At 38.6% G+C, this 25,473-nt stretch overlaps 1 protein-coding gene across 1 annotated transcript in view; it reads left to right on the top strand.

Annotated features, from left to right (window-relative positions):
* Window positions 1-1,642: 1,642 nt before the first annotated feature.
* Window positions 1,643-25,473, top strand: part of LOC130918521 (profilin-2-like) — a 28,363-nt gene continuing 4,532 nt past the window's right edge. Inside the window, exons 1-2 of the mRNA XM_057840268.1 lie at window positions 1,643-1,961; window positions 14,986-15,178. Of these exons, the coding sequence (XP_057696251.1) occupies window positions 1,830-1,961; window positions 14,986-15,178 (325 nt within the window). The 5' untranslated portion in view covers window positions 1,643-1,829. The remainder of the gene's footprint in view (window positions 1,962-14,985; window positions 15,179-25,473) is intronic.

Genomic DNA, 25,473 nt, shown 5'->3' with positions numbered 1-25,473 from the left:
CCGGTTTAGAAAGAACAACATGAATTGTGGTTGAAGTAAGCAGTGTTTACAAAGTTAAAACTGCAAAATAAAGCCATAGGAACCCACGGAATTTCCAAAGATGAATTCAGCACGACGTAGATGAGACATAGATGAGATTGTATGATTGTTCTTATCACCTCGTTGATCATTCGTGGACAAAATTATTACAACCTGTCAGCCTGTGTTGACGTGAGGTACAGATTGATACGCTGGCCACTCGAGTGACCGAAATGAGGTGAAATGACAGTATATTACATTTGCCGACATCAGAAGGGCTGACACAGATTTTGTTGTTACTAGGAACAACAAGGTATGTATTTTACATATAAAAATAGCATGTCATTCTTTTCTATTGCAGATATTGATCGCAATAAAAATTTGGACACCTTGATTTTATTTCTTGTTCTTGTTTATTTTAAAACGGTTTTAGTTAAAACGATTGGTGCATGTTCAAAACAGGTGAATAAATCCAAATTTATAAAATTATGAGAAAAAATAGCATACGAGAATGTGATATCAGACAGCAGAACTCCGGAGCTGCTTGGGAGCCTCGCCATACTTTGACCCGGCATTACGCAGACCTTCAGCGGCCTACAGATGGGCTTTCTTGCGCTTTCCTTGTTAATTCCAGCTCCAATAGCGCATCTTAAAGGTGCTGCAGTTAAAAAGCTCGTAGATGGATATAGGGATCGAGCTGACGGTCCGCTGCGAGGCGAGCCACCGATATTTGTCTCGATATACGTCCATCAACGTACAGTAAGTGTTGCTGTGAGGCACATCGACTTATCTTCCCTTGCCTAACAGTGTTTTCCATCTGTAAACAAACAAAAAAAAACTTGTAACGCATTTATGGCTTGACGTAGTTGTGCCGTCTACACGTACTGATTAGCAACAGGCTAGCAGCAGATACAGTAGTTGTAGTCAATAATATTAAAGATCATCATAATTACAATAATCATTGTAATAACAATATCAAAGGCAACAAGTCATTTCATGTGCATGATTTTAGCTTTAGTATTTTTGGAGCACCAGACAAATGAAAATGCAGGGATTGGAAGAACATACCTTCCACAACACAGCGGCAGCATGGCTACAAAAACACCCTGGCCTTGTGGTGGCACGAGCTTGGTTTCACATCTGCTTTCATGAACATGGTGTCCTGCCCTGTCGTGATGATGACAGATGGATGCCGTATTTCCAAATAGTCTTTTTTTTAGGGGATTTTGATGAGTAATGTTACTCTAGCTCTACTGTTGTTTTGGATGGAGAAACTCTAAAACGGAAGTTGCTTGCAGATATCAGGAAGTAAAGCGGAAGTACCTCGGAAACTTGTCTATAAAAGGGGTTAATCTAAAACGTTCCTTTTGCACCTTTGTTCCTGTCCTCTTAAACAAAAACACAAAACACAGACAGAAGAACTCTAAAAAAGATTAGATTTTTCTTCTTGTAAAATCACTGGAAATCATTGTATTCATACAGGAAGCGTGTATTGTCTTGTCCAAAATTAAACAGTTAAATAGTTCGTGTCTCATTGCCCCTTCGTTCCGAAATGAATGTATTCATCCGCCACTTCCTATATTACGCAATGAAGCAGCGGACCAATCACTACCCTCGCGGAGTGATTTAGTCAGGGCTACACCCAAGCCCTTGTCTAGCCGCTGTGGCTTCCTCTGGATGGTGAGAGCAGAAGAAAGCTGGGGAACTTGATGTAGCTACTTAGCAACTGACAACGACAGCTGTTCTACCGCTTCCTCGACGAAACTTTCTTTAACCCAGCTTCCTTTATCTCTTACGACTAATTTCAGAAAATGTCTTGGCAAGGCTACGTGGATTCAATAATGGCCGATGGCGGTAATTGCAAGGACGCGGCCGTTGTTGGGTATACGGAGAACAAATATGTCTGGGCATCAGTCAGCGGTGGCGAGTTATCCAAAATCACGGTTAGTATGCTCATTCTCACATTTCTTAACCTCCCTTTGGGGTTCACGTGATTAGAGAAATATGCACATCCGCGCGGGCGTGCTTTAATGTGAAGGCCTGGTGGGACCGTGGAGTACACATGGCGTCTAGTATTCGGTCTTCCTGTGCCAAAAACTTAGTTTGAATGAACAGCTGTCGTTAATTTTGAACAGGCTGATTGACGGTTCTCGAGGTGACTTTGGCGAGTTTCGAAGGAAACGTGACAAGACTAACTCGTCAGGCGGGGCGTCAACCATTACGAGTGCGGAACCGTGCACTTTAGTCGGTAGAGAAGCATGACTAGTCATAGAACGTATTGAGGTGTACCGACTTCTGAGCAGTTTGTTGGCTGGCAGTGTGTTTTCAAGTCGTTCGGCAATGTAACTATGAGTAACCACTGAGCTAAGCAATACGAATTCGAAGTTGTCGGATCTTCCAGTAGCTCTGCATCCCCCCGGTCCAACTTGAATCTACCGCCCCAGATCCACCTTTTTCTGCTTGGGGCCTAAAATCAAATAATACCTACTGTGGAAATAACTTTGTGCATATTTTTCAACGGGCGTTCGAATGTCTACTGAAGTTTAATTAGCTTCCCTAAAGCCTTCGAAAAAAATGGACCACGCTATGAAAATATAACTTCACAGAGTTTACCCTTCGGACGCAGTCGATTGCTAAAATTAAAGACTTCAAAGTAACGCGAGAGCGGCTGTTTTTTTTTTATTTTTTTATTTTTGTACCAGCAATAGGGCGTGGGACACAATGAGCTTCGTTATTCATTCATGTAGTTTTAAATGGCTGTTTTTTCGTCACTATTTTTAATGTGTGAGCGTTCAGAAATTATGCGTGGCAGCTACGAGCCCTGACGTTTTGTTGAATGACCAGGGTAGGGTACTTCGAAGTCTGTCGCGAGCTAACCCGAGGCTAGGACTCGGTAGAATTTCCGCTTCCTGGATGCCGAAAGCGTGTGCTCTGACGAGCCGCCCAATGACTCTGCACTTCTGCTTGTACACTCGAGCGGGGCGAGGCTTTTTGGCTCTTGTCAAGACTTGTGGTTGCGTGTTAACTCATTGGCTGGTACTGACGGCGATGGACGGCCAATGAGGGTTGCCAGATCTGAGTTTCCAGCTCTAGATGGTATGGGTATCGCTTGTTTTTTATCAGATCTTAATCCTGTCATATGACTGACAGGGTGAGTTTGACATACAATAAATTTATGAAGTACTGCAGCACATGTCCATGAAATGACTGAATAATGAAATAATTGTTTTAAATATTAAATGGACCAGAATTTTAATGAACACTTATTCGATTTCCAATTTAATTATTCAATGACACATTTATGTAACTATTTAAAGATGTTTGTATATATTTCATTGACCCATTTGGTTCTCCATACTCCCTGTTTATCCTCTTGTTCACGAAACCACTCATGGATGGCTACCGCCCCACATCCTGAACCAAGCGCAGCCTGTACGCATGTATGAATTTTGCATGTGCCGGTATGAGATTTTGACAGTATAATAACCTAAAGCAAAAATTCCGTTGTTTCACAGTATCACAATATTGCAATTATTGCTCTAAAATGTTATTTTGAGATGTATGGGTTATATTTGCAAATTGGAACATCAACATGAATCGGTTTAAATAACTGAGGTTCTATTTCAGTGTTATTTAAAATACTTATCGACTAAAACCACAGCTCAAGTTGCTCAACATTAGAACAAGAACCCTTGGTAATATAGAACTGGACTTAAACAATATGATTAAAATGATTTTAGGAAAAAAACATACCACTATTAATATTAATTTGATAATGGAGAGAGAGAATAAGAGGGCATGAGTATGACTCGTATAAATATTTACACACTAGAGGCGTGGGAAATTTCTGATCCTTAGATTATTCGCGATTCGGCCGTGGAAGATTCAAGAACCAGTGTTTCCCACCAATGAACGAGACAGTGGCGGCCTCTCGTTTGCCCCCCCCACCGGAAAAAAAAAAAAAAAGATAATAATCAGATGCGTCAGTCAGCCGATTACACAGCTGCGCTCGTGCGGGTAGTAGAGTAGCATTTTAGAGTAGTATTTTATTTATTTTTTATTTTTTTTGTAAGGCTGCTTCAAACTAGCGGCAGCCGAGTGGGAGGAGTTCAGCGGACACCTATTCATTGTGTATTGTAGCGTAATGTTCGTAACTATGCAGGCCCCCCCTTAAGAGACGCAAGGGGAACGAGTAGGAAGAATGGGAGAACGAGCGAGATAGCGAGAGATAGCGGTCGCATGTCGTAGCAGCCCGCTGTTATTTTATTGTTTTTCTTTATTATTGTTACCACAATCAAGTGGGTAAGCAAATACAGACTTCTCTCCTTCTTCCCCATATCCGGGGCATTACAATAGTTTGGATCGGACTTTTCGGCGAAAGTGAGCGGTGGACGGCCGTCTTGGACGGAAAGCAAACTTTGATTGAACTTGCGCGGGGAGGCGGGGCCCAAAATAAAGCCTTGCGCTCTTTTCAGAGCGTTGGTCACAGTAAAATATTGATTAGTTGAAGCAGAGTAAAATGATACATATTCACGGTACAAGAACGTAGTTTCCGTGTCCATCGATTGGTAAGAAAAGGCTGTTTGTACGAGTGACGTGTGGGCGCTCCCGTCAGAGGGGACATTTCGCGTGGAGTGGCTATTTTTCGGCACAACACCGGCGCGCCAACTTCAGACAATTACGGCTGACGAAACTTTGATAAATGCGCACCCCCCCCACCCCCCCAATTTCGCGAGCTCTGGGACACTCGAAAAATGACTCTCATACCTCTCTTTGCTAAGTTAATGGTACCTCGATGTGCGTTTGTGTGGAAATTTAGTTCACAAACAACGGGGAAAAAACTATTCACCTTCTCACCGAATCAAGTAAATCTCTTTACACGGCTATTAGAATTCCCCCAGTCCTGTAAATGGGTAGGTGACAGAAGGACTGTTATTGTTGTGGTAATGTCGTACTTATGAGGGTCGAATAAAAAGGAAAAAGGAGGACTACGACGGCGGTCTGAAACCCGCGGCTCTCGGGCCGCATCCGACTCTTTAGCGCTGCTTCGGCGCTTTTTTTTTTTTTTTTTTTTTTTTTAATGGAAAAAGATGGGGGAGGGAAATATATTTTTTCTTTTAATAGGATTTCTAGGAGGACAAACATGACACAAACATTCTTTCAATTCATTAATATTGTAATGAAGTTAAACTTGTGGTGGCATCGTACAACAGAGTAGTCACGTGGTGCGCTATAGGATCCACTGCAGGGAAAATAAACATTTAATCATGAAGGCTAATTATGTATTTCTAGCCAACTTAGTCATTTCTATAGTAGGTTAATATAGCTAGTATTGATAATTATAAGGCTTGTACAAGGCTTTTAATTTTTTGCTGCTCCAGACATACTGTATCAGTTTTTTTTTTTTTGGGGGGGGGGGGGGGGGGGTCAAATAGTGCTCTTTCAACAGTTTGTGTTGCCAACCCCGAGTCACTACGAGATGTAAGTCGTACTATTGCTACGAGAAAAAAAGTCGCATTATTACATAGGGTAACGTAGCTGTAATCAGCTACGCATTTTACATACATGTACCGTAGCTGAGAGCTATAACATTAGCATAGCTAATGAAATATTTCAAATATATCTTTGTTATGGTTCTTCTTGGGGGAAAAAAACAATGGGGAAAAAAAAAACAATTTTTTTGCCGTGGCACGACATGGTGAGGCTGACAGACTCCGATGCAGCCCACCACCACAGTTTCAAAAAATCCTATGGGAAACACTGAGAACAATTCACAAACATCCAAATTCCGATTATTGAACTATACCAGGAAAAGTGGAACTAAAACACAGCGCTGTCTTCGAGACCCAATGAGGAACAGACCGAGAGTAGATCTCCCAACTCATTCCGCTAGATAAAAAAAACAATAATACCTGACTGCGGCCGACAGCCGCTACAAACAACTCCCAATTGCTAGTTGCTACAAACATATGGCCACGTAACACTACGGTAGATATCAAATATATGTAGAACTAGATGAGAAATGACAGAAAGCTGTGGCGTTAGAACGTGTATAGAAAACTAAATGCGAAATGACACTTGCCGGCGTTTGTAAACGGTTGCCATCTTAAAGCAGTAGACTTCCCTGGAAGGCTCTGTTGTAGCGAACCTAATTTTTTTTCTTTAAAATGGTCCTAAATCGGCAAAATCTTGAATCCATCTTTAAATGATGACAGTTTTAAAACTTTCACAAAAGTAGAAAGTAGACAAGGAAAATTATCGAATAACGGGAGCAATTTTAACACATTCAACGGTTGATTCACAACATTGAATTAATTGAATGTAGTTTAATGCTGCTGATACAGAATAGGGACTTGAATATTTCATATACTGTTTTTAACTGTTAACTTGATATTGAAATAGTAGTCTGGTTTAGCCTGAGAGGACCCATCCTCTCTCATCACAGAAAGTCGCCAGAGAGCAAAACGCCACAGGTTGTATTGTGAAAATGTTATTTTGAACAGATGTTTACAATGGCGAAAGACTTAACAAAAGTTGACTAACGGAAGAGAGGAAGCTTGTTAGCTGTCTTGGCATGCTAACTAGCCACGTTATATGCCTCGTTAACAAGCTTATGTATTTGTTTTACCATCGCTAGACACACTAAAGATGCCAGAACTCTCGTAAATGGTGGGAAACGATCATGACAGCGTTTACTTACATTAAATTTAGTGTAAAGTAAAGGATGATGGTCACGTAAATGTGAAATCATGTTGGAAGTGTTGCCTGCACATCGGCTTTCCTTCCTCCTCTAAGCCAGCGCAGTCTGTTTCTTTTCCGTAGCCAACGTACCTCCATACTAGTGACTTTGTCTTTTTTGGTGGAGGGAGTTCAGATGTAGTGTCACCGACAGGCACGGTACACAGCAACAACCCGTGGGGGAGGGGTGAGTCCTGCTGCTCCAAGGCACGGATTTCTCACTGCATTTTTGGGACATAAAAACTAGCTAATACGGTATGACGGAAAATTTTTGTGGTTTTGAAACTGACGTTTTCATACCACGGTAAACCATGCCTATTTGTGTGTAGAATTTCTATACTTATTTGGTCGGACAGAAGCTAAATGTTTTATTCTTAGAATTCGGCTAACTAGTGAAAGCATTACAAGCTAAGAGTTAGCAGTTGAGTAGCAATTAGCACATTGGCTTGCTAATGTTGATATTGTTGACTCGGTCTAGATAAATCACTTGGCAGACCAAATGGTCATAGCATTTTGTGAGTTTTATTTAAAGATGACATATAAAATGTTTGTTTTTAGTTTTACACATCCTTTGAGTTAGTGATGCACGATAATACATTTTTCAACCGATAACCGATAATTTCCTCCTTATTCCAACCGATAACCGATAATGTCAAGCCAATAATTTTATTAAAAGATTTATGTAAAATTTTAAAGTATACACAAAAGAAAATATTACTGTGCAAAAATATAATTTATTGCTCTTTTTTTCAACATAAAATATGAACAAGTCAATTCAAACTAGGGCTGTCCCAAACGACTAATTTTCTCCCGATTAGTCAGCCGACTATTTTTACGATTAGTCGACTAATCTAATAATTTAAAAAAATATATATATTTTTTTGTTTTTGTTTACTAATTTAGCAATGAAATTTTTGTTGACGCTTATCAATTCACAAAAAACATATTGGAACACGTAAATTATTTATTAAAGTACAAATAAACACATAAATAATAATAAATCACAAATAAACAATGAGTTCAAATGCTGATAGAATTAACTAGTGTAGCATCCCGATTGAAAAGGTGGTCTCTTAAACTGATGGTTTACAACTTTTATTCTATCCTTGATGTAATCACACTGTAAGAGCTATGGTGCACACAAATAAAACAACACAATTAGAAATTAACAAAAACTTTTCACCTTTTTCCTTTTAAACCTTATTTATATATCAATGAATTGCCTTTACCTTAATTTATTACCTTATCATTGACAATCTCTCCCTTGAGTGCAATCACTGTATATATTTATGACCTTTTAACCTTATATAATTTTCTATACCATAAAATAAACCATAACATGAAATAAACCTTTCAGTTAGCATTAAAGACAATACTAATAGCACTTATAGGCCCATTGTCAATGAAACATTATTATTCAGTAAGGCGACAGCACCCTCTGGCGTACAAAAAATGAAGAAAACAAAAAAAATTACAAACGGTGACGGCGCTTGAGGTGTTTATTCACGGCCGACGTGCAGCCAAGCTTGGCATTGAAGAGACAGGACAGAAGAGTGTACCCTCCGTTGTTTCTTTGTAATAAGTCAGTGTTTTGGACACTCTGGCGCGCTTTTTTTGGCTTTGTGCAGCTTTCCCCGCTTGCATACAGAGCATCAGACATTCTGAACTTTCCACGCATGTATTTTTTTTTAACCCTTCATTAACCGTCGACGGGATGTTGTGCTCGTCGACGGATTTACGTCATCGATGACGTCGACTACGTCGACTAGTCGGGACAGCTCTAATTCAAACATCTAAATAATGACAGATTGTCTGACATTGTGTAATGGTAAACTTTTGGGAACTAAGTTGCACAAAAATGCCTTTAAAAGTAAGCCATCCCCAACATATATAACATTAATGCACTGCAAAACAAACTTACTTAAAACTAGTCAGTTTTAAGTGTAAATCTATTGGCAATAAGTGAAATTATCTGCCATCGCTTCAAGTGTATTTCTCTGATTTCTTGGAAGAAAAATAGCTAGCAGAAAATAATCTTAACAGCCTTGTTTTAAAGTGTATGTCAACCCCTGGGGAAATGCTAATATTCCATCATTTATCCATAAACGAATGCCTTTTGGATTCATATCATGTCACTTCGTGTAATTACACACATCGCAACACCAAGAAAATGAGAGAAATTTGGGTCAATTTCAAGCTAAAAAGACCCGCCCCCGAGATCCCGGAAATCTGGCATATTGTGTGCATGACATCAAAACAAGGAAACAACCGGCTCAGTGCTTTAGTACTGAATGGCGGTGATGATGGCGGACAATTACGTTTCTATTTGCAGCGACGAAGCCGACGTAACGAACATTCTTCTAATGGTGAAGAGGAGAGTTATGAACCTTTCTTTGGTGTTTTGGGTTATCAATTTGAGCCCAAACGAAAGCCAATGCAGCCTAATGAAAGGATCATTGAGGGGAGCAATCACACTGATGAAACCCCGACAACAGTTCGTGTGGGAAACACCAAATGGTATGTTTTGCATTTCTTTTTGTGAAGCTGATACACCGTGACCGCAAAATAAAGTAATGTATAGAATAATTATCATTTAATATGCTATCATCGGTTTCGCTCTGCCAACCGACACAAATATGAATGGGATTAGAGCATGGGTCTCCAACCTTTTTTGCACCACTGACCGGTGTGATTTGGGTCTTTTTTTTTCACGGACCGGTGTCCCTCTTCTACATTCAGTTGGACTCTCAATGTTGTCCAATGGTGCTAAAAAACTATTTACATCACAAACATACATGTGCAACACGGAAATGGCGTAAATTAACGGTTAACGACATGGCGAAGTCGTTAAGTGAGAGGGCTACGTGCAGTTGTTGTGTGCGCCAAACATGGCAAACGTAAGTTAATATTCCTTTCTTTAAAGAAAGTTTGTAGTGTGTACTTGGGAATCGCTGCATTCGCGGTCCTTTTTAACGTTACGCACATGCCAACTTTGTCAGAACACCGGCAATGTGCGGCAGAAAAATACAGCAAATATAAAATAGCATTTGTTTTTAGCCCCGTCGTGTTGAGTGCAGGGAAAAAAATACAACTCAACCGCTGAATCAGTGGGAGGGCTGAGTTTGTTTCGTTGAGACGAGATGGGAGAGTGAGAGAAGCTAGCATCAAGCTAGCGATGTTGGAAATTGTAGCACAGTTTTCAGCGCGCTCCAAGCGATGTCGGGATATTCCGAAATGACTTTAATCCAGAACTTCGGTAGAGTTGTTGTCTAAAGTCGCCGTGATTTGCGATCTCTACAAGCTGATATTCCTGTTCCACAGACATGCTCGAAACACTCGATTTATTCACATACGGGTCACGAATTCACTCCTTCGCAGTTCGTGGGTCTTTAGTGATTGGGAAGTAGCATAAATTTTGTTTTCTTTGAGGTTGTAGGCACATCTTCTGGCTCGTCAGGTTCCCGTTTCCCTGTAAAATTGCAAAATTAGCCCTCTTAGCACTGACGAACTTTACTAATTGTCTGCGTAGTCCAGCTCTTTTTCTCGCGTTCGGGAACTCATGGGTACTACATTGCGACAAATGGCTATTTGTAAACCACATAGCATGACAGGTTTGAACCATTTTAGCGATTTTTTTGATAGAACAGGAACACAACTCTCTCGTCGATAAACAACCATGGCACCTGCCTCGACCTTTTGTTTCCTTGTTATGACGTCTCCGCCCCATTCGGCTGTTTCCGGAACACTTTCGGAAATGTTCGTCATTTTCGATCTATTTTCGATAATTGCTCATTAATGTGATTTTTTTTTTTTTGTTAACTTTATCAATATTTGTTATCTTGGCACATAACGGTTCTATTGATGTCTCACACCCCCTTTGCGTTTTCATACCCTTTAAGCAATACATTATTATACTTCATCCTAAAAAAAAAACTTGGAAGAAGGAAAGATTTTAAATGATATTTGTGGCTACAGAATATTGATTTAAGAATTTGATTATCTACTGTGACTGTAATTGAGCAGAGAAATAAGTTAAATAATTTGAAAAGTGATTGCTAATGTTATATGCTTTGTTGCACACTGTGAAAATGATTAACTCAAAAGAGCGAAATGTCATGTACCCATTCTGCCGCGCTTTGTTTACATTTGCGGCTTTCACGACATTTAGTTTACAGCAGCTAAACTGATACACGGCAGTACTATTTGGACGGAGTTGGAGCCCGCATCCGCGTGCGTGTTGTTTTATGCCTGAGTTTTGTTAAGCTGAAAATAAAGGCAGCGTTACAAAGTCATCTGACCACTCGTCATTTTACATACTGAATGCATTATTGACTGGCTGACTTCGTTTTCTCCATGTTTAAATTATCATCTAACCATTGTGCCGTCATGATAAGCTTGCTTACTGGACATCACTTTTTCATGAAGAATGGTGGTCGTATAAACTGCATTATTTTTTTATCCAGGGCTTTGGTTCTCGGGTCATTTAGGTTAAAAAAAAAAGTGTCTTGTCTCAGCGGCGGCAGCTACGTTCGTACCGGATAATCTGCCAGCCCCGGCCGTTCGCCGCGGCGTATTCGGGTCCTGGCTCTGCTCGCACGCCGTGGGTGTTCGCTGGAGGTCCCGAAGCCGGGGAACCGGGCTCGGCCCGGCCCGCCCCCCGCCAGCGGCCTGCCGGACCGGCCAGAGCCGCGGGCTCCGTCGGAAGACGGCTACTTGTCGACTATCGGTCTCCAGACGTGCCGGTGTTTAGCCTTAGATGCGAATTTACCACCTGCCTTGGGCTGCATTCCCAAACAGCCCGACTCTGTATTATCACAAGCCCTGTAGTTTAGCTTGTGTTTACAATAGCCTTAGCATTCCCGCTAGCGGCAGCCTCGTATTCGTTCCAAAAATCTTTGTGATGCAGTTTTAAATAGCTGCTGGGTTAGTGGTTTTGAATGAGGACGCTTTCTTTCTGCCTCGTGGAACTTCTACGGTACATGTTTCGCAGATGGTGAGAGCGTCGTTTTTATTTAGTAACAGCCGCCATAATATTCAACTACTTCTTGTCGGAGGGGTTGAGGAGGTGGCGTGCTGAATTCTTCGGTTGCGCAAATTAGGAGGCTAAATAAAGTATATAATTATCGGCTTGCATTATCGGTTGAATTTTTTTATTATCTGGATTATCTGTGTGACGTCATAATTGCCATTATCGGCCGATAATTATCGGTGACCGATATTATCCTGTATCTTTACTTTGAGTCATCTCATTAGTGATTTAAAACTATAGCAATTATCAGCTGGTGTCCTCAATGTGGGGAAGTTGCCAGGAGTTCAATTTAAAAAATTTTTTTTAAATCTGATCTGTATACCTACAAATTAGAAATTCCAAGCAGTTCAGCTCACGTGTAAGCAGGCAAAGTAGTTGAGCTAGTGAACCTCCCATGTTTAATTGTATTATTTGAAAGTCTTTTTAACAGCTGTTTTGGCTGCTCCTGCTATAAAACAATCTAAGAATATTTTAACTCGCTGGATCTCAACTTTGGTCTCTGGGTCACCTTTTTATTAGGGATGTACCGAAAGCAAATTTAATGGCCTAAACCGTAAATTGGAAACACTTGGTCGAAAACAAAAAGGCTGAAAAATACAGATGTATATATTTGAATAATTTCATTATTTTCTGATTAAGGCCATTGACTTGGCATTGGTTCTAAAACCACAAAAGGCTCGAGGAATTTAGTTTGAAAGGTTCTGATTCTGAAACTCCATGGGCAGGGACGCATCTACCAGGGTGGCAACACTTGGACCTTTTTGTAGTGTCTACATACGATTTCATAGCAAACTGATTAAATTTGTATACACATCTGCTATATATTGGCACAAGGAGCAGAGCAATTAATCGATGTGGGTCAATATATCAATTAGGCACAATTGAATGTAATTCGATCAAAATGATTGATTTCAATTTTCAATATGCTGTTTTGTCAGTTTTTTTATCATTAAAAAATCTCGTCAAAAATGGTCATACACATAAAACATATTTTTATTTATTTGGATAAATTGTAACTGTTAAATGTAGGGCTGCAGCTATTGAATATTTTAGTAATCGACTGAAAATTCTATCGAGTTACCGGATAAAACATTTTTTTTTTTTAGGTAAGGAGCAATTATTAATATACATTTGAAAACAAGACATTTCATCAAATATTGAACCATTTTCAGTCATGTCTTTATTTTCGATGTACATTGTTGAAAACCGCTAACAATTGCATCTCAGAGGTGACTAGAATAAAGACTAGTTCATTGCTTTTACTTAAACTTCTAGATCTTATAAAAAATATATATATTTCTTACCAAAAAATGTCATTACGCTTGATATCGCACATCACTTAAAAGTTAGGTGTTTTTCCCATGTGTTTCAATAGAATTTCCATTTGTGTCAAGCTATTTTTAAGTTCTAGTTAAGTTTTAAGTTAGTCTAAACTGTAAGTCCTGATAGGATTTTGAATTTTGCAGTGTTCAAAATAAATGTACGTATGATACCTGCTGTATTGGAGCATATTAGGGACCAGTGCTTCTTGGCGTTTTATCCAGCAATGACTACTGAGCTAAAATTGACAGCATTATTTTTTATTTTACACCCTCATCACTCTACAGCGCTATGTTTTCACAGATTAAATAAAGCCTGTATGTAAGACACGTTAGCCATGCATCGACAGTGGTCATAATTGATTGAAAACTAGCCCTCCGCAGGGCTAATGTTACGTGAGCTACAGACAGTAACGTTAATCTTATTCATTAGCGCTATGTAGTCTACTGCTTTAAGATGGCGGCTGTTTACGAACGCCGCCCTGTCTGCCATTTCTCATCTACTTTTACTTACATATATCTATGAGACGCATCAGGACTTAGCTACCTGCTACCACTGTAACATCATGCGGGTGTAGTTTTTAGCAACATCTGTGTGGCTTGTAGCGGCTGTCAGCTGCAATAAGTTTTTTTTTTTTTTTATTGGTTCTTCCTCTTAAAAGTACTCCAGGCAAAACGTGATGCCTAGAGCTGGCAAAATTAAACGATTCCTCGAGGTGAATAAAATTACTCAGTTTTTTAACTCGAGTTAATCGAGTTGCTCAAGTATCCGTTTCAGCTCGTTAAATGTGAATTTTTTTTTTGAAGAGTCAACATATTAACCATCATGAAATTACCTGCTGCCCTCTCGCCAACCCATAAATATTTTTTAGATCCGCCCCTGCCCATGGGACGGTGTTTTCCCGGCGGCAGTGAGCGCTGTTGTCGTCATAGCATTCTGTTCGTTCGACGTAGACACACACATCAATGCTGATGAAACCTTGATAAAAGCACTTTCATGGAAGTTTGGGACACTCGAAAAATGGGTCTCACGCCTCCAATTGCGAAGATAAATTTATGTGCGTTTGTGTGAAACTGTAGTTCACAACAACAACAACAAAATTGCCGAAACTAGTAAAGCGCTTTAGAATGCTATTACTATCTCTCCTACTCCTTAAGACTGATTTCTTGTGCAACAAGTAGAATCTATCGAGAACCAGGCAAGTGGCTGAGTTCTAGCGGCGGCGAAGTGGCTTCCAGTCCGATAAAATGGCGACTGGCAGAGGGGGTGTGGAAGTCACGGGGAAAAATGTGACAAAAAGATGAAGTGGTTGTGCCATAAACGTATTTTACTAAACCACAGCAAATGCATATGTATGCATTTAAATGCTATCTGTATATTGTTCGATTGATTAAATTCCAAACTACTCACGCATTGGCTCAACTCAATTTGACGCGGAACATCATTGGAAAGCAATTTCTTAAAAAAGCATGTAGCAGCAATGAAGCAAATTTATTTTATTTTCCTTCATTTAATAATTTACATTTTGCCTGTAAGCCAGTAGTAGCCAATGTGTATCTTCTTGCCGTGCTTTGATTATGTCATCACAAGAGGACTACGACTCTTCACTTTTCGGTGTTGAACAAAATTTTAACCGAAAATGCAGTTTTTCCGATTTTTGGCTGACGCTGAATTTTTGGTCACATCTGTATTTTTTTATATTTTTCATAGAAGTTTGGATAAAGGAACAGAACAAGCCTTTGAAAACACACATCTTCGAATTGCCTATCGTAACATCAATGTCTGTATCGTAGGAAATATACAATACCCCCCCCCCCCCCCCCCAAAACCAACCCACCAATTTAGAATCGCACTTCTGATGTGTTGTATTTCTTTTGCAGGCTGACCAAATTGACTCATTGGTGTCTCAGGATCGTTCAAGTTTTTTTATCACTGGGCTGGGCTTGGGCTCTTACCAATGCTCCGTACTCAGAGATGCATTGTGTGTCGACGGTGACGGGACAATGGACCTCCGGACAAAGAATAAAGACGGCGGTTGCACATACAGCGTGGCCGTAGCTAAATCGAGCAAAGGTATGTACTGTAAAAGGTTGAGTTTGGGTTCATACATGGAAGTTGTCATGGATGCCTTTTGATGTACATACCATTTTTGATTTGTTCCACAAAGTTTTAAAACTACATTTCCTATTGGGGGGAAAAAAAGTAAATTAATTTTTTTCTAAATGGATTTGTTCTGATGCGCATTGATTACTATTGCACCTTTTAAAAGGGGTGTTTCAAAAATCTAAACTATAAGAGAAGAATTCTTTTGGGTGGATATTTGTTTCAAGATTTCATTCTCACTTGTTTTTGTTCTTCTTGATGAAGACACAACTCCGATTTTCTTGGGCAGATCTAAATGAAATTTGTTGGGTATATTCTAAGCATTTACACAAGCGATGCACCGAAATGAAAATTCTTGGCTGAAACTGAATGGGAAAACTGACGTCAAAAGTTGGAAAACATATTTTTCAAAATATTTTAATATATAAACAATTAAGCCAATTGTTATTCAGATTTTATATTTTTGAAGTATGAAGTCTTACAGGAATCTTTTTGATCAAATGGGCTCAAATAGAAAGCTCTTGTTTAAGTTTTAAACAAAAAACAATGTAATTGTACTGTTTAATAGTGGATAAAAACATCAATACAGGCCAATAGAGGTGTGCAGCGGCACTGCTCTTACGATTCGATTACGATTCGTAGGGCCACGATTCGATTCAGAGGGTCACAATTTGATTCGGTTTGATTCGGCAATGCTTCGCGATGCATTAAAGCCTGGCATGCATTAAAATTCTAAAGCAAAGCATATTTATCGTGAATCATGAGGCAACACAAGCGGTCAGACATTAAACAACTTTTTATTGGCTCTTGTGTCACTCCTGGTTGAAGTCAAATGAAAATACTTTCAGATATATATTTTAAAAAAACGGATCACATCATTTAATTAGTGCTTTGAATGAGACCAGGGCTTTTTTTTTTTTTTTTTTTTTTTTTTTTTTTTTTTTTTTCTTTAACACACAGTAGCAGCCTTTCACACAGTGCAACATCTCCTTTGCAAAATAAGTAATAAGTCACTGTATTTTAGTCACAACGACTCATCAATAAAAACATTCAAGTAAATATTAAAGAAAACTACAAAGAAAATATTGTAGTGCAGGAGCATCTTTATCACAATATCAATCCAGGGATCAGTTCAGTTGCAAACAAAACGTCAACTAAATTGCAATGTAGAAGAAAAGTAAAATGTAGGCCTAGCCTAAAAAATCCAGCCCGACGCGACACGTGCCCGATCAATTAACTAGATTTGGAGGCCCAGCCCGAAAAACCCGAATTTTATTTATTTTTTTGGGAGTGACGCGAAAAAAAAAAACGCTGCAGCAGCAATTTATTTTCATTTCTTCGAGTTGGCAGAAAAAAACGCAAGTTTTCTTAATGTTTAAATAGTCTACATATTTTTATGATCATTATAAAAGCATTTACACAACGAAATAACGCTGGGAAAGTTTAATATAAAAAAAAAAAACCTTGGGTTTTGCAGACACACAGAGAAGATTCAAAAGGATCACATTTCTGTTGCCTTTGTGTGCATAAGTGTCCTTCATAACGAATTCTCAGTTGGCAGAAAAAGAAAAAAAACGCAGGTTTTCTTAATGTTTAAATAGTCTACATATTTAGATGATCATTATAAAAGCATTTACACAACGAAATAACGCTAGGAAAGTTTAATACAAGAAAAAAAACATGCGGGCCACGGTGTTCATGTGCACAAGCAAATGCACAATACAGATAGCCTGCTCTCGGTTTTATCCCTTTTTTAAAAAAAATAATTTATTAGTCCTGCGCGGCGGCCAGACCCGAACGTGAATTTTCGGGTCGGGTCGGGCCCAAAATGCTAATCGGGTTCAGGCACAAGATCTAACGTCTAAGAGATAGGACATAACATAACAACGGCTGAAGCAGAGAAAGAGGGAGCGAGAAAGATAATTGATGCACCTAATACATTAGCCACGTTTACATGGAGCCAAATATTCCAATTACAATCGGTTTAGATGTTCAAACCGAATAAATGTGTTCCATATAAACACCTCATTCGGAATGAACTGGCCCAAACCGAATGGAATTTCATTCCGTTTCACAGGGGTGGAATATTCCTTTTCCCAAACCGATTACAAGTAAGATTATATCATGTAAACAGGGAAGCGGAATGGTGTCTGGTTGCGTTCTTTCTGCACATGCTCCATACTGACGTGGTGACGTCACTTGGTGACGTAAGTAACGTCACTTGCAACATGGCTTCCAAGCACAGCGCACCGTAGTCCGGCGGAAAGTTTGAATTTAATTCAAACTTTAAAAGAATTGAATATAATTGCTCGCTTAGACGGGCGTAAAACGAGGAACAGTGAACTATTTAAAAAAGTTCACAAGAGGTTACACGAAGCCGGAATAGACCGGATCGTTGACCAGGTTAGAAACTGGTGGAAAACGCCGAAAACCGGCTACTACAAGGCAAAAGAGCAAAACAGCAGAAGCGGATACGACCCCACAAACACAAAAAGTGGGTTAAGTTAAAACAGCAGCACTCTGACGATCGATCTCCATGTTTTGCAACGTGACTCTTTGTTTTGATTAATCTGCGCGTGTCAGACGGCAGTTGTCAAACGTCCTTTCGGAATAAAGGCAGACACATGTAAACACTGGATCGGAATAGATGAAGTGACATGTAAACAGCTGATCTGAAATTTCCATTTGGAATTATTTGAATCGGTATGAATAAAAGTCAGCATGTAAACGTGGCTAATGAAAACACATCTGGAGACATTTTGGCTTCTACGAGTTATGCGGTGTGTAAAAAATGAAACATGAGAATAATAATACAAATGGGGAAACCAAATCAGTTGCATGACCGGAATTGCGGAGTTAAGATTTTTGAACGTACTTATATATTTTAAAATGCGCTGAATCGATTCGGCTTGTTGCCCGCATCGAATCGAATCTTCCATGCCCGGCATCGGGATGCACCGCCGCATCAATTATTGTTGATACCACTAGAGGCCAATATTCCAGGAAGTAGGCATAATTGCTGTGAGCAGCCATTTATAGTCCTGATGTTAGATATAACCAAAATTTCCTAGGCTATTGCCATGGCATTGTTGTTTACATGCAAATTGTCACTTCTACAGACTCAAATACAGATTCTGGCACTAGAAGAAGTATAGTAACCTTACACGGCATTTTCCAATTTTATTTTTGCCTTATACCCGTGTTTAGGTGCTGTATGCTAACGTTAAGCACAAACATCAGAATCTTCGTCTTTGACATGCAACAGTGCAGTATAATTTATGCAAATATAATACAATTTGACCCCACCTTCATTTCTTGGTCACTTAACCTGATTCTTCCAATTAAGACGCTAAATCCGATGGTCGTCTTGGCTCAAACTGTCTGGCTGCACATCACAGCCACTCTCGCATACGATACATGGCGCTGGTCTACAAAATTTTGGAAAATATCTGCTTCAGAGATTTTTAAAAAATGGCTAAATCATACTTGCTATGGTGACGGATTGGAAAAATGATCTAGTGCTGGTTGGCTAAAGTATTCAAGATATTTAATGTTACATAATTACTAGATGTTCCAGTGCCATTTTTTTCCCATCCCGATATAGATTCTGATACTTGTGGTGTGAGTATCAGCCAAGTACCGATCCGATTCCAGATGCTAAAGAATGACATGCTTTCCTGAACTGGCTCGGTGCATGTTTTTATCATATTCGTAAAGAGTTAGCACTTATTTAAGAAAAATAGATGCAAACGGGAGCTCAAATGATCTCTTTACATACAGTTCAATACTACTGCAAACGGCTGCACGATATATCCATCGCAATGGGCGCACAATAGTACCATCGCTGGACGTGCAGTAGTTAATTTTTTTTTTTTTTTTTTTTTGCTTCATAAAAGCAAGTGTGCAGAGACATGGCGTCCTGGATCCCTCTTATCAGAGGTGCGTCGAGTAGCCAAAAATTGTACTCAAGAAAAAGTAGCGTTACTTCAAAATATTACTCAAGTAAAAGTCATCCAAAAAATTAGGGGTGCACGTTATCCATTTTTTGAAACTGATATCGATAACTTCCTGCTCCTCAAAGCCGATACCGATATCAATAACCAATAATATATATATTTTTAAATCTATAACCTGAGTTTTTGAACACCTGGAGGTTTTTAAAAAAAAAAAAAAAAAAAAAAAAAAAAACTTGTGGTGGATTCAACATTGATTTGCCATTGTTCTCACCAGATTTTTCATAATGACATGAACAAAACAGTGCGTTTCACTTCTGCACTGCCCGACAGCCAGCTAAAAATGAATGCACTTCCATAAACCACAAGGCTTGGTCTTTTCTTGCTTTTATGGGAAGACGCTCGTCTTAATAATGTGAAAGTACAACAGAAAAATGAAAATATTCAATACTCAATATACAACAAACTGCACAATACACTTATATACACAACTATTATATGTATAGCATAGCACACTAGCTTGAGCTACTAAAGCATTGGCTGGCTTCTATAACACAACAACTTACTAAGTTCTGTACATATGACCCTTCACCACAGAAGTAAACATATGGTGCACATCCATATGTTACAGTAAACATAAAATACTTGCATATTTCCAAGGCGGAACGTAACAGAAAGCATTCACGATTGTCAATGCGACCGCTAGACACCGCAATGTGTATGTGAATGAGCTTGTAATGTGAACAAAACTACAGTGACAGAAAAATAGATGCAACAAATTATTCTAGGGCTGTCCCAAACGACTAATTTTCTCCCGATTAGTCAGCCGACTATTTTTACGATTAGTCGACTAATCTTATAATTTTTTTTTTTTTATTTTTTATTTTTTTTATGCTTGTCAATTCACAACAACATTTTGGAACACTTAAATTCTCGATTAAAGTACAAATAAACAAATAAATAACAATTATAAATCACAAATAAACAATGAGTTCAAATGCTGATAGAATTAACTTGTGCAAAAGAATGGAATGTAAACAGATTCAGAACACTGACTTCACCTTTCCAAAATGATTCAAAACAATTCTTAAAAAAATACCTAGCATTAATATTATAGTAAACTGTAGTACTATATATAATAGTATTATAATTATTCATTGCCAATCAGAATTTTCATAAAGGGTGTCATTTTAAAGGTATTCTTAGTGTAGAATCTGAAGTATGTGAGATTAACGCCAGAAATCGTTATTTACGTATATGACGAACATTACATGCTTTTATTTTGAAATGTTCACCGGAAGTAAGTTCGCTAAACCGCTAATTTAAGCTTTACACTCTGCAAAAAAAGCACTTTTTGTCATTGCATGTGTTGTCAGGAATAGATTTTTTTTCCTTTTGCAAATGCTGTTAACCAGCGATTTTTCATGTTTGAAGTGTCACCTTTTAACTGCAAGTTTTGGAGAAGGCTGCCTGTTTTATAGCCGGCTAAAGTAGGTCGTCTTTTTTCCCCATTCACCTCAAAGTAGCAATGCTAACATATATAGTGTTTAATATAGATGTGTTTTCCTATTTTGTATGTCTGAACTTTAATTCTACAGCGTGTTGATGAGAGAAAACCATCAGCACGCATGCACAAATGTACGCACGCACACACGCGCGCGCAGCGATAAAACGCAACCATGAAAATGACCGCCCTCATTTTTATTTACCACGCGATAAATGGACTTATTGCATATCGCGACAGGCTTAGCAACTTCAATAAAACATGCCATTAGTTAGTTAGACGGACTTACAATGTCCTGTCGTTATGATTCACGGCCGACGTGCAGCCAAGCTTGGCATTGAAGAGACAGGACACAACAGTGTACCCTCCTTTGTTTCTTTAAAAATAAGTCAATGTTTTGGACTCTGGTGCGCTTTTTTGGCTTTGTGCCGCTTTCCCCGCTTGCATACCAAGCGTGCGACATTCTGAACTTTCCACGCATATATTTTTTTAACCCTTCATTAGCCGTCGACGGGATGTTGTGCTCGTCGACGGATTTACGTCATCGATGACGTCGACCATGTCGACTAGTCGGGACAGCTCTAAATTATTCTGACCTGCAGGTGGGGCAATGCCCCGCAAATGGTCAACTGCTTTCCTATACTAGTGTGTAAAGTCACTATAAACTGTAAAGCCAGCACAATACATATTATCGTTCCTATTAATAATGTTATTGGATTTATCGGGATGACTTCATAATTCCTATTATCGGACCAATAATTATCGTGCACCAGTACAAAAAATGTACTTAAGTACAAGTAAAGTATTTCGTGAAAAGAATACTCATGTCATGAGTTACATTGTGAGTAACTGTTTATGATGATTGATTTTAAAAAAAAAATAATATATGTATTTATCAGCACATACAGCAAATACTCTACGGTGCTTTAAAGACTATGTAATTGAACAAGCGGGCGTGATAGAAGAACGGCAAGCTTGAGTCTGTTTAGTAAAATCTAGTCATGTGATTATTGTTGTGTCATCTCATCGGTGAAACTGGTCCAACTACTGTTGGCATCTCTGGCAAAAAAAAAAAAGTCAATATGTAGAATAAAGAGGACAAATGTAATTACTCTATTGGAGCCCAAAGTAGCAGAGTATGAGTAGCGTTTCTTCATGAATTTACCCAAGTAAAAGTATGCCTTACTAAAAGTACATTTTTCTCAGTTACTTAAATGTTACATGTTGCTACTAGACATGTGCCGGTGACCGGTTTCACGGTTTACTGCGGTGTGAAAACGTCGCGGTTTCAAAACCACTAAAATTTTCCGTCAGACCGTTGAACGGTATTCGCTATTTTTCATGTGTCAAAACTGCAGCCAGAAGGGACGTGGCGCGGCAGCGCTCACCACCTCCCGTTTGTTGCTGTGTGTGAAAGTGACTCTATCGGCTAGACAGCCAGCGAACCCAAAAACAAATACTCTTTCAATTTCAATTTATTGAGCTCGCAAATCGTGGTAAGTGGAATATACAAAATGCATACATTTAAAACGTTGTACAATTGTATTTTTCCATGTGTGAGTAGCTTCAACAGATTAGCACAATGGAAAAAGTTCGCCAAAAACAAAACACACATTTTCCTTTCAAATTCGATATACAAACTAAATAAAAGCTTACAAAGATGAATGTTAGCCTAGGTTTAGCTGGGAGAGCAACTTCATCGAGTTTTACAGCCGCAGAGTGAGAAAACAAGCTTGATTCGCTTGAATCAGTGGCTTGAATGAAGGGGGGGAAATGGTAGCCTCAAAGATCGCTAATTGCAGAAAGATGTTCGCTGGATCAAGAAGTCACACTCCCAATTTTTTTTTTTTTAGATGAAACCTTTCCACAACAGTATTGACATTTTAACTAACTTATACATTTTTAACTAACTTATTAACTTATAAATTATTTATGTTCTTTTTAACACAAAGGCATGACATGTAGACTAGAGTTGACACAGTGGCTGAATATGGCGAAACTTCACTTGAGCTTTTCCACCCTCAAAACAAAGTCATGCAGTATAATTTAAAAAAAAAATTATTTAGAAGTGTTTTTACTTTTTTATAGAAATTGTTTTGTGCGTGCTCTAATCTTGAACAACTTGAGCTGTGGGTATAGTCTATAAATTGTATTTTAATTTTATTTAAAATATTAGTTTTTTTTTTGATATTTTATTTATTTTAACAATATATTCATGTTTCAATTTGCAACTATGTTCTGAAAAAAAAATTCCTGTTCAATGGATTTTTTTATTTATTTTTTTTAACCCATACATCTCAAAATAGCAATACCGTGAAACCGCGGTATTTTTGCTCACGGTTATCGTACCGTCAAAATCTCATACCGGCACATGCCTAGTTGCCACCCATATCTGCCTTTTCTATACAGCAATTTTCGTATTCACAAATTAACCCTTAACCTTAGCCTAAACGGTGTTAATACAATGTGGTCATGGTTACTCAACCAAAGTCTTCCAAAACATATTTATTCAAATTCTTATAGTTTTAATATCTCAATCGATCACAAACTCACAAAAAGCCACAATATCAGGGTTTTTTTCCCCCAATATCGTTCAGGCCTATTCCAAACAGAGCTATTCAAGCTATCTGGCAAAATTCTTCTAGTTTTAATATCTCAATATATTATCGCAAACCCCCCCCCCCCCCCCCCCCCAAAATAGCAATGATAATTTTTTCCAGTATCGTTCAGGCCTAGTGAAAACTGACAGCACGCACATCTTTCAACATACTTAAAATACGCTTGCTGACCTTTGACTATTGGTAGTGCAGTTTCAGAGCTACAGTATATTTCCGACTTTGCGAGCAATACTTTGGCTCCGACACTCTCGACAACAGAGAATGGTTGGACATTAAAGAGAATAAATTCCAATGTTTTGTCTGTCATTTTTTTGGCTGTCTTTGGGTAGTTTTCCCTTTCGCTGCAACGCCAATTTACAAGTTTGCTGTTCTGGCTGCTGTTCTGGCTGTTTTTTCTCCTTGGTTAACTCCTTGTATTCCTTTCCATTAGGAATGGGAACTTCAGGGCACCCCACGATACGATACAATTTGCGATACAAGGCTTACGATAACGATTCTCACGATACAGCGATTATCGATATATTGGTCAGAAATTTTGATACATAATATTCTACAATACAGCTGTTGAAACTGACAAAAAAAGCGATATATCAAAATGGAAAAAATACTGTTTAAGTCCTTTATTAAACAGTGACACCTTTTCTGTGCAACCTTGCTGTAAAATATAAATCTACTGCAAATTTTGTACCTGCACATATAAAGGAAACAAACAACAACCACTGATATCTCTTGGAGAGATCATGATCAATGGCACCCTTAATTTCTTTAAAGTTTTAAATGCTTTAAAAAAAAATAAAAAATTAAAAAATTAACAGTGCTGTAGGTGTCAGTCAGCAGTTGAGCTTAGAGTGGGGCAGTGATTGGTGGGTCTTTTCTACCTATATGGCCTTTGTTGCCAAAAGCATTTGTTTGAGCACTTCCACCATCTGCTTGAGATGTCCGACTCGGTCACATTCTTCCTCACCTTAAAAACAACAAAATAAAACAAAAAATATTAGCTACTTAATAGCTTTTGAGTTGAAATCCTAATTTTTTTTTTTTTTTCCTGTGTGTTGGAAGTATTGAGTAAATTTAAAAAATATGAATTGAATGTATAGAAATTAAAAATGCAACAATTACCTATTTTTGATCTGTAGGCTACATTAATTATCATGCATATCACCTTATATATTTTGGAAGCTATTCAAAACATTTGTATAGCTTATTGTATCAAAATGGCAGCAATGAGTTTGTGAAGTAAACTAGATGGAAAGTGGTTCTCAAATAATATCAAATCAGTAAATGAATGTAGGCTTGTTCGATATTCATTTTCATCCAGTTTAGGGTCCTGGTTTAAGTCATCAAAATAATACATGTAAATAAAAAAATCAATTACATAGCAAAACTTTCTTTCCTCAAGTGATAAAAGCGAAGCAATGAAGAAATCCGGTATCTACTTCGTCACCAGCTGCCTGTGAACCTTTTTTTTTGTTAGACAATTCTTTCATATAGCAAAGTCCTTGTTCACCTTACTTCCTTTCTTGTTGGTGTAAAATCTAAAGTGTGTCCACATGTGTGATTTGTAGTGACATTTTTCTTCTTTTTTTTTTTTTTTTCCCTCCACCGTTCTCACGAAGTTTTATTTTTTTTCAACCCACTTGGAGCTTCCTCTCCTTCTCTAAAAGACTTGTGCGCACTTTACCTTCACCGCCACTCTTGAGCGCCCCTAGTGGACCACCAAGGAATTGCTCAACAAACATTGAGCAGTTTACAGCATCCATACTCCATTGTATGGCCAATATGTCAAATGAAAGTATCGATACTTGGCGGGAGCATATTGATAACCGATCGGGTTGCAAAATATCGCGATATATCGCTGTATCAAGATATTTTCACACTTCCTTTCCATGTTGACTCCTCATGTACCTTATGAAGTTGGTAGTATTAAATCTGGCAACATTTGAACTCTTGAAACAAATTTCCTTCTGACAAATCTTGCAATTCGACGTTTTACTGCTTGGTGCGTCAATTGTACAATATCGCCAAACAGCTGACGTGTTTCTGCTGCTGTGCCGCTATAGCGTGCTACTGCGCTTGCCTTGCAAGTAGTGGTGGGCATTGAACGATTCAGATTCCATGTTTCGATTCCGGTTCCGAACAATTCTGGATTCCGATCCTTTTAAGAGGCAGGGTAAAAAAAATTATAGTTTA

This window comes from Corythoichthys intestinalis, chromosome 7, assembly GCF_030265065.1.
Source record: "Corythoichthys intestinalis isolate RoL2023-P3 chromosome 7, ASM3026506v1, whole genome shotgun sequence".
NCBI classification, from domain to species: domain Eukaryota; kingdom Metazoa; phylum Chordata; class Actinopteri; order Syngnathiformes; family Syngnathidae; genus Corythoichthys; species Corythoichthys intestinalis.
The sequence above is the reverse complement of the archived record's forward strand: the minus strand, read 5'-3'. Positions and strand labels throughout refer to the sequence as shown.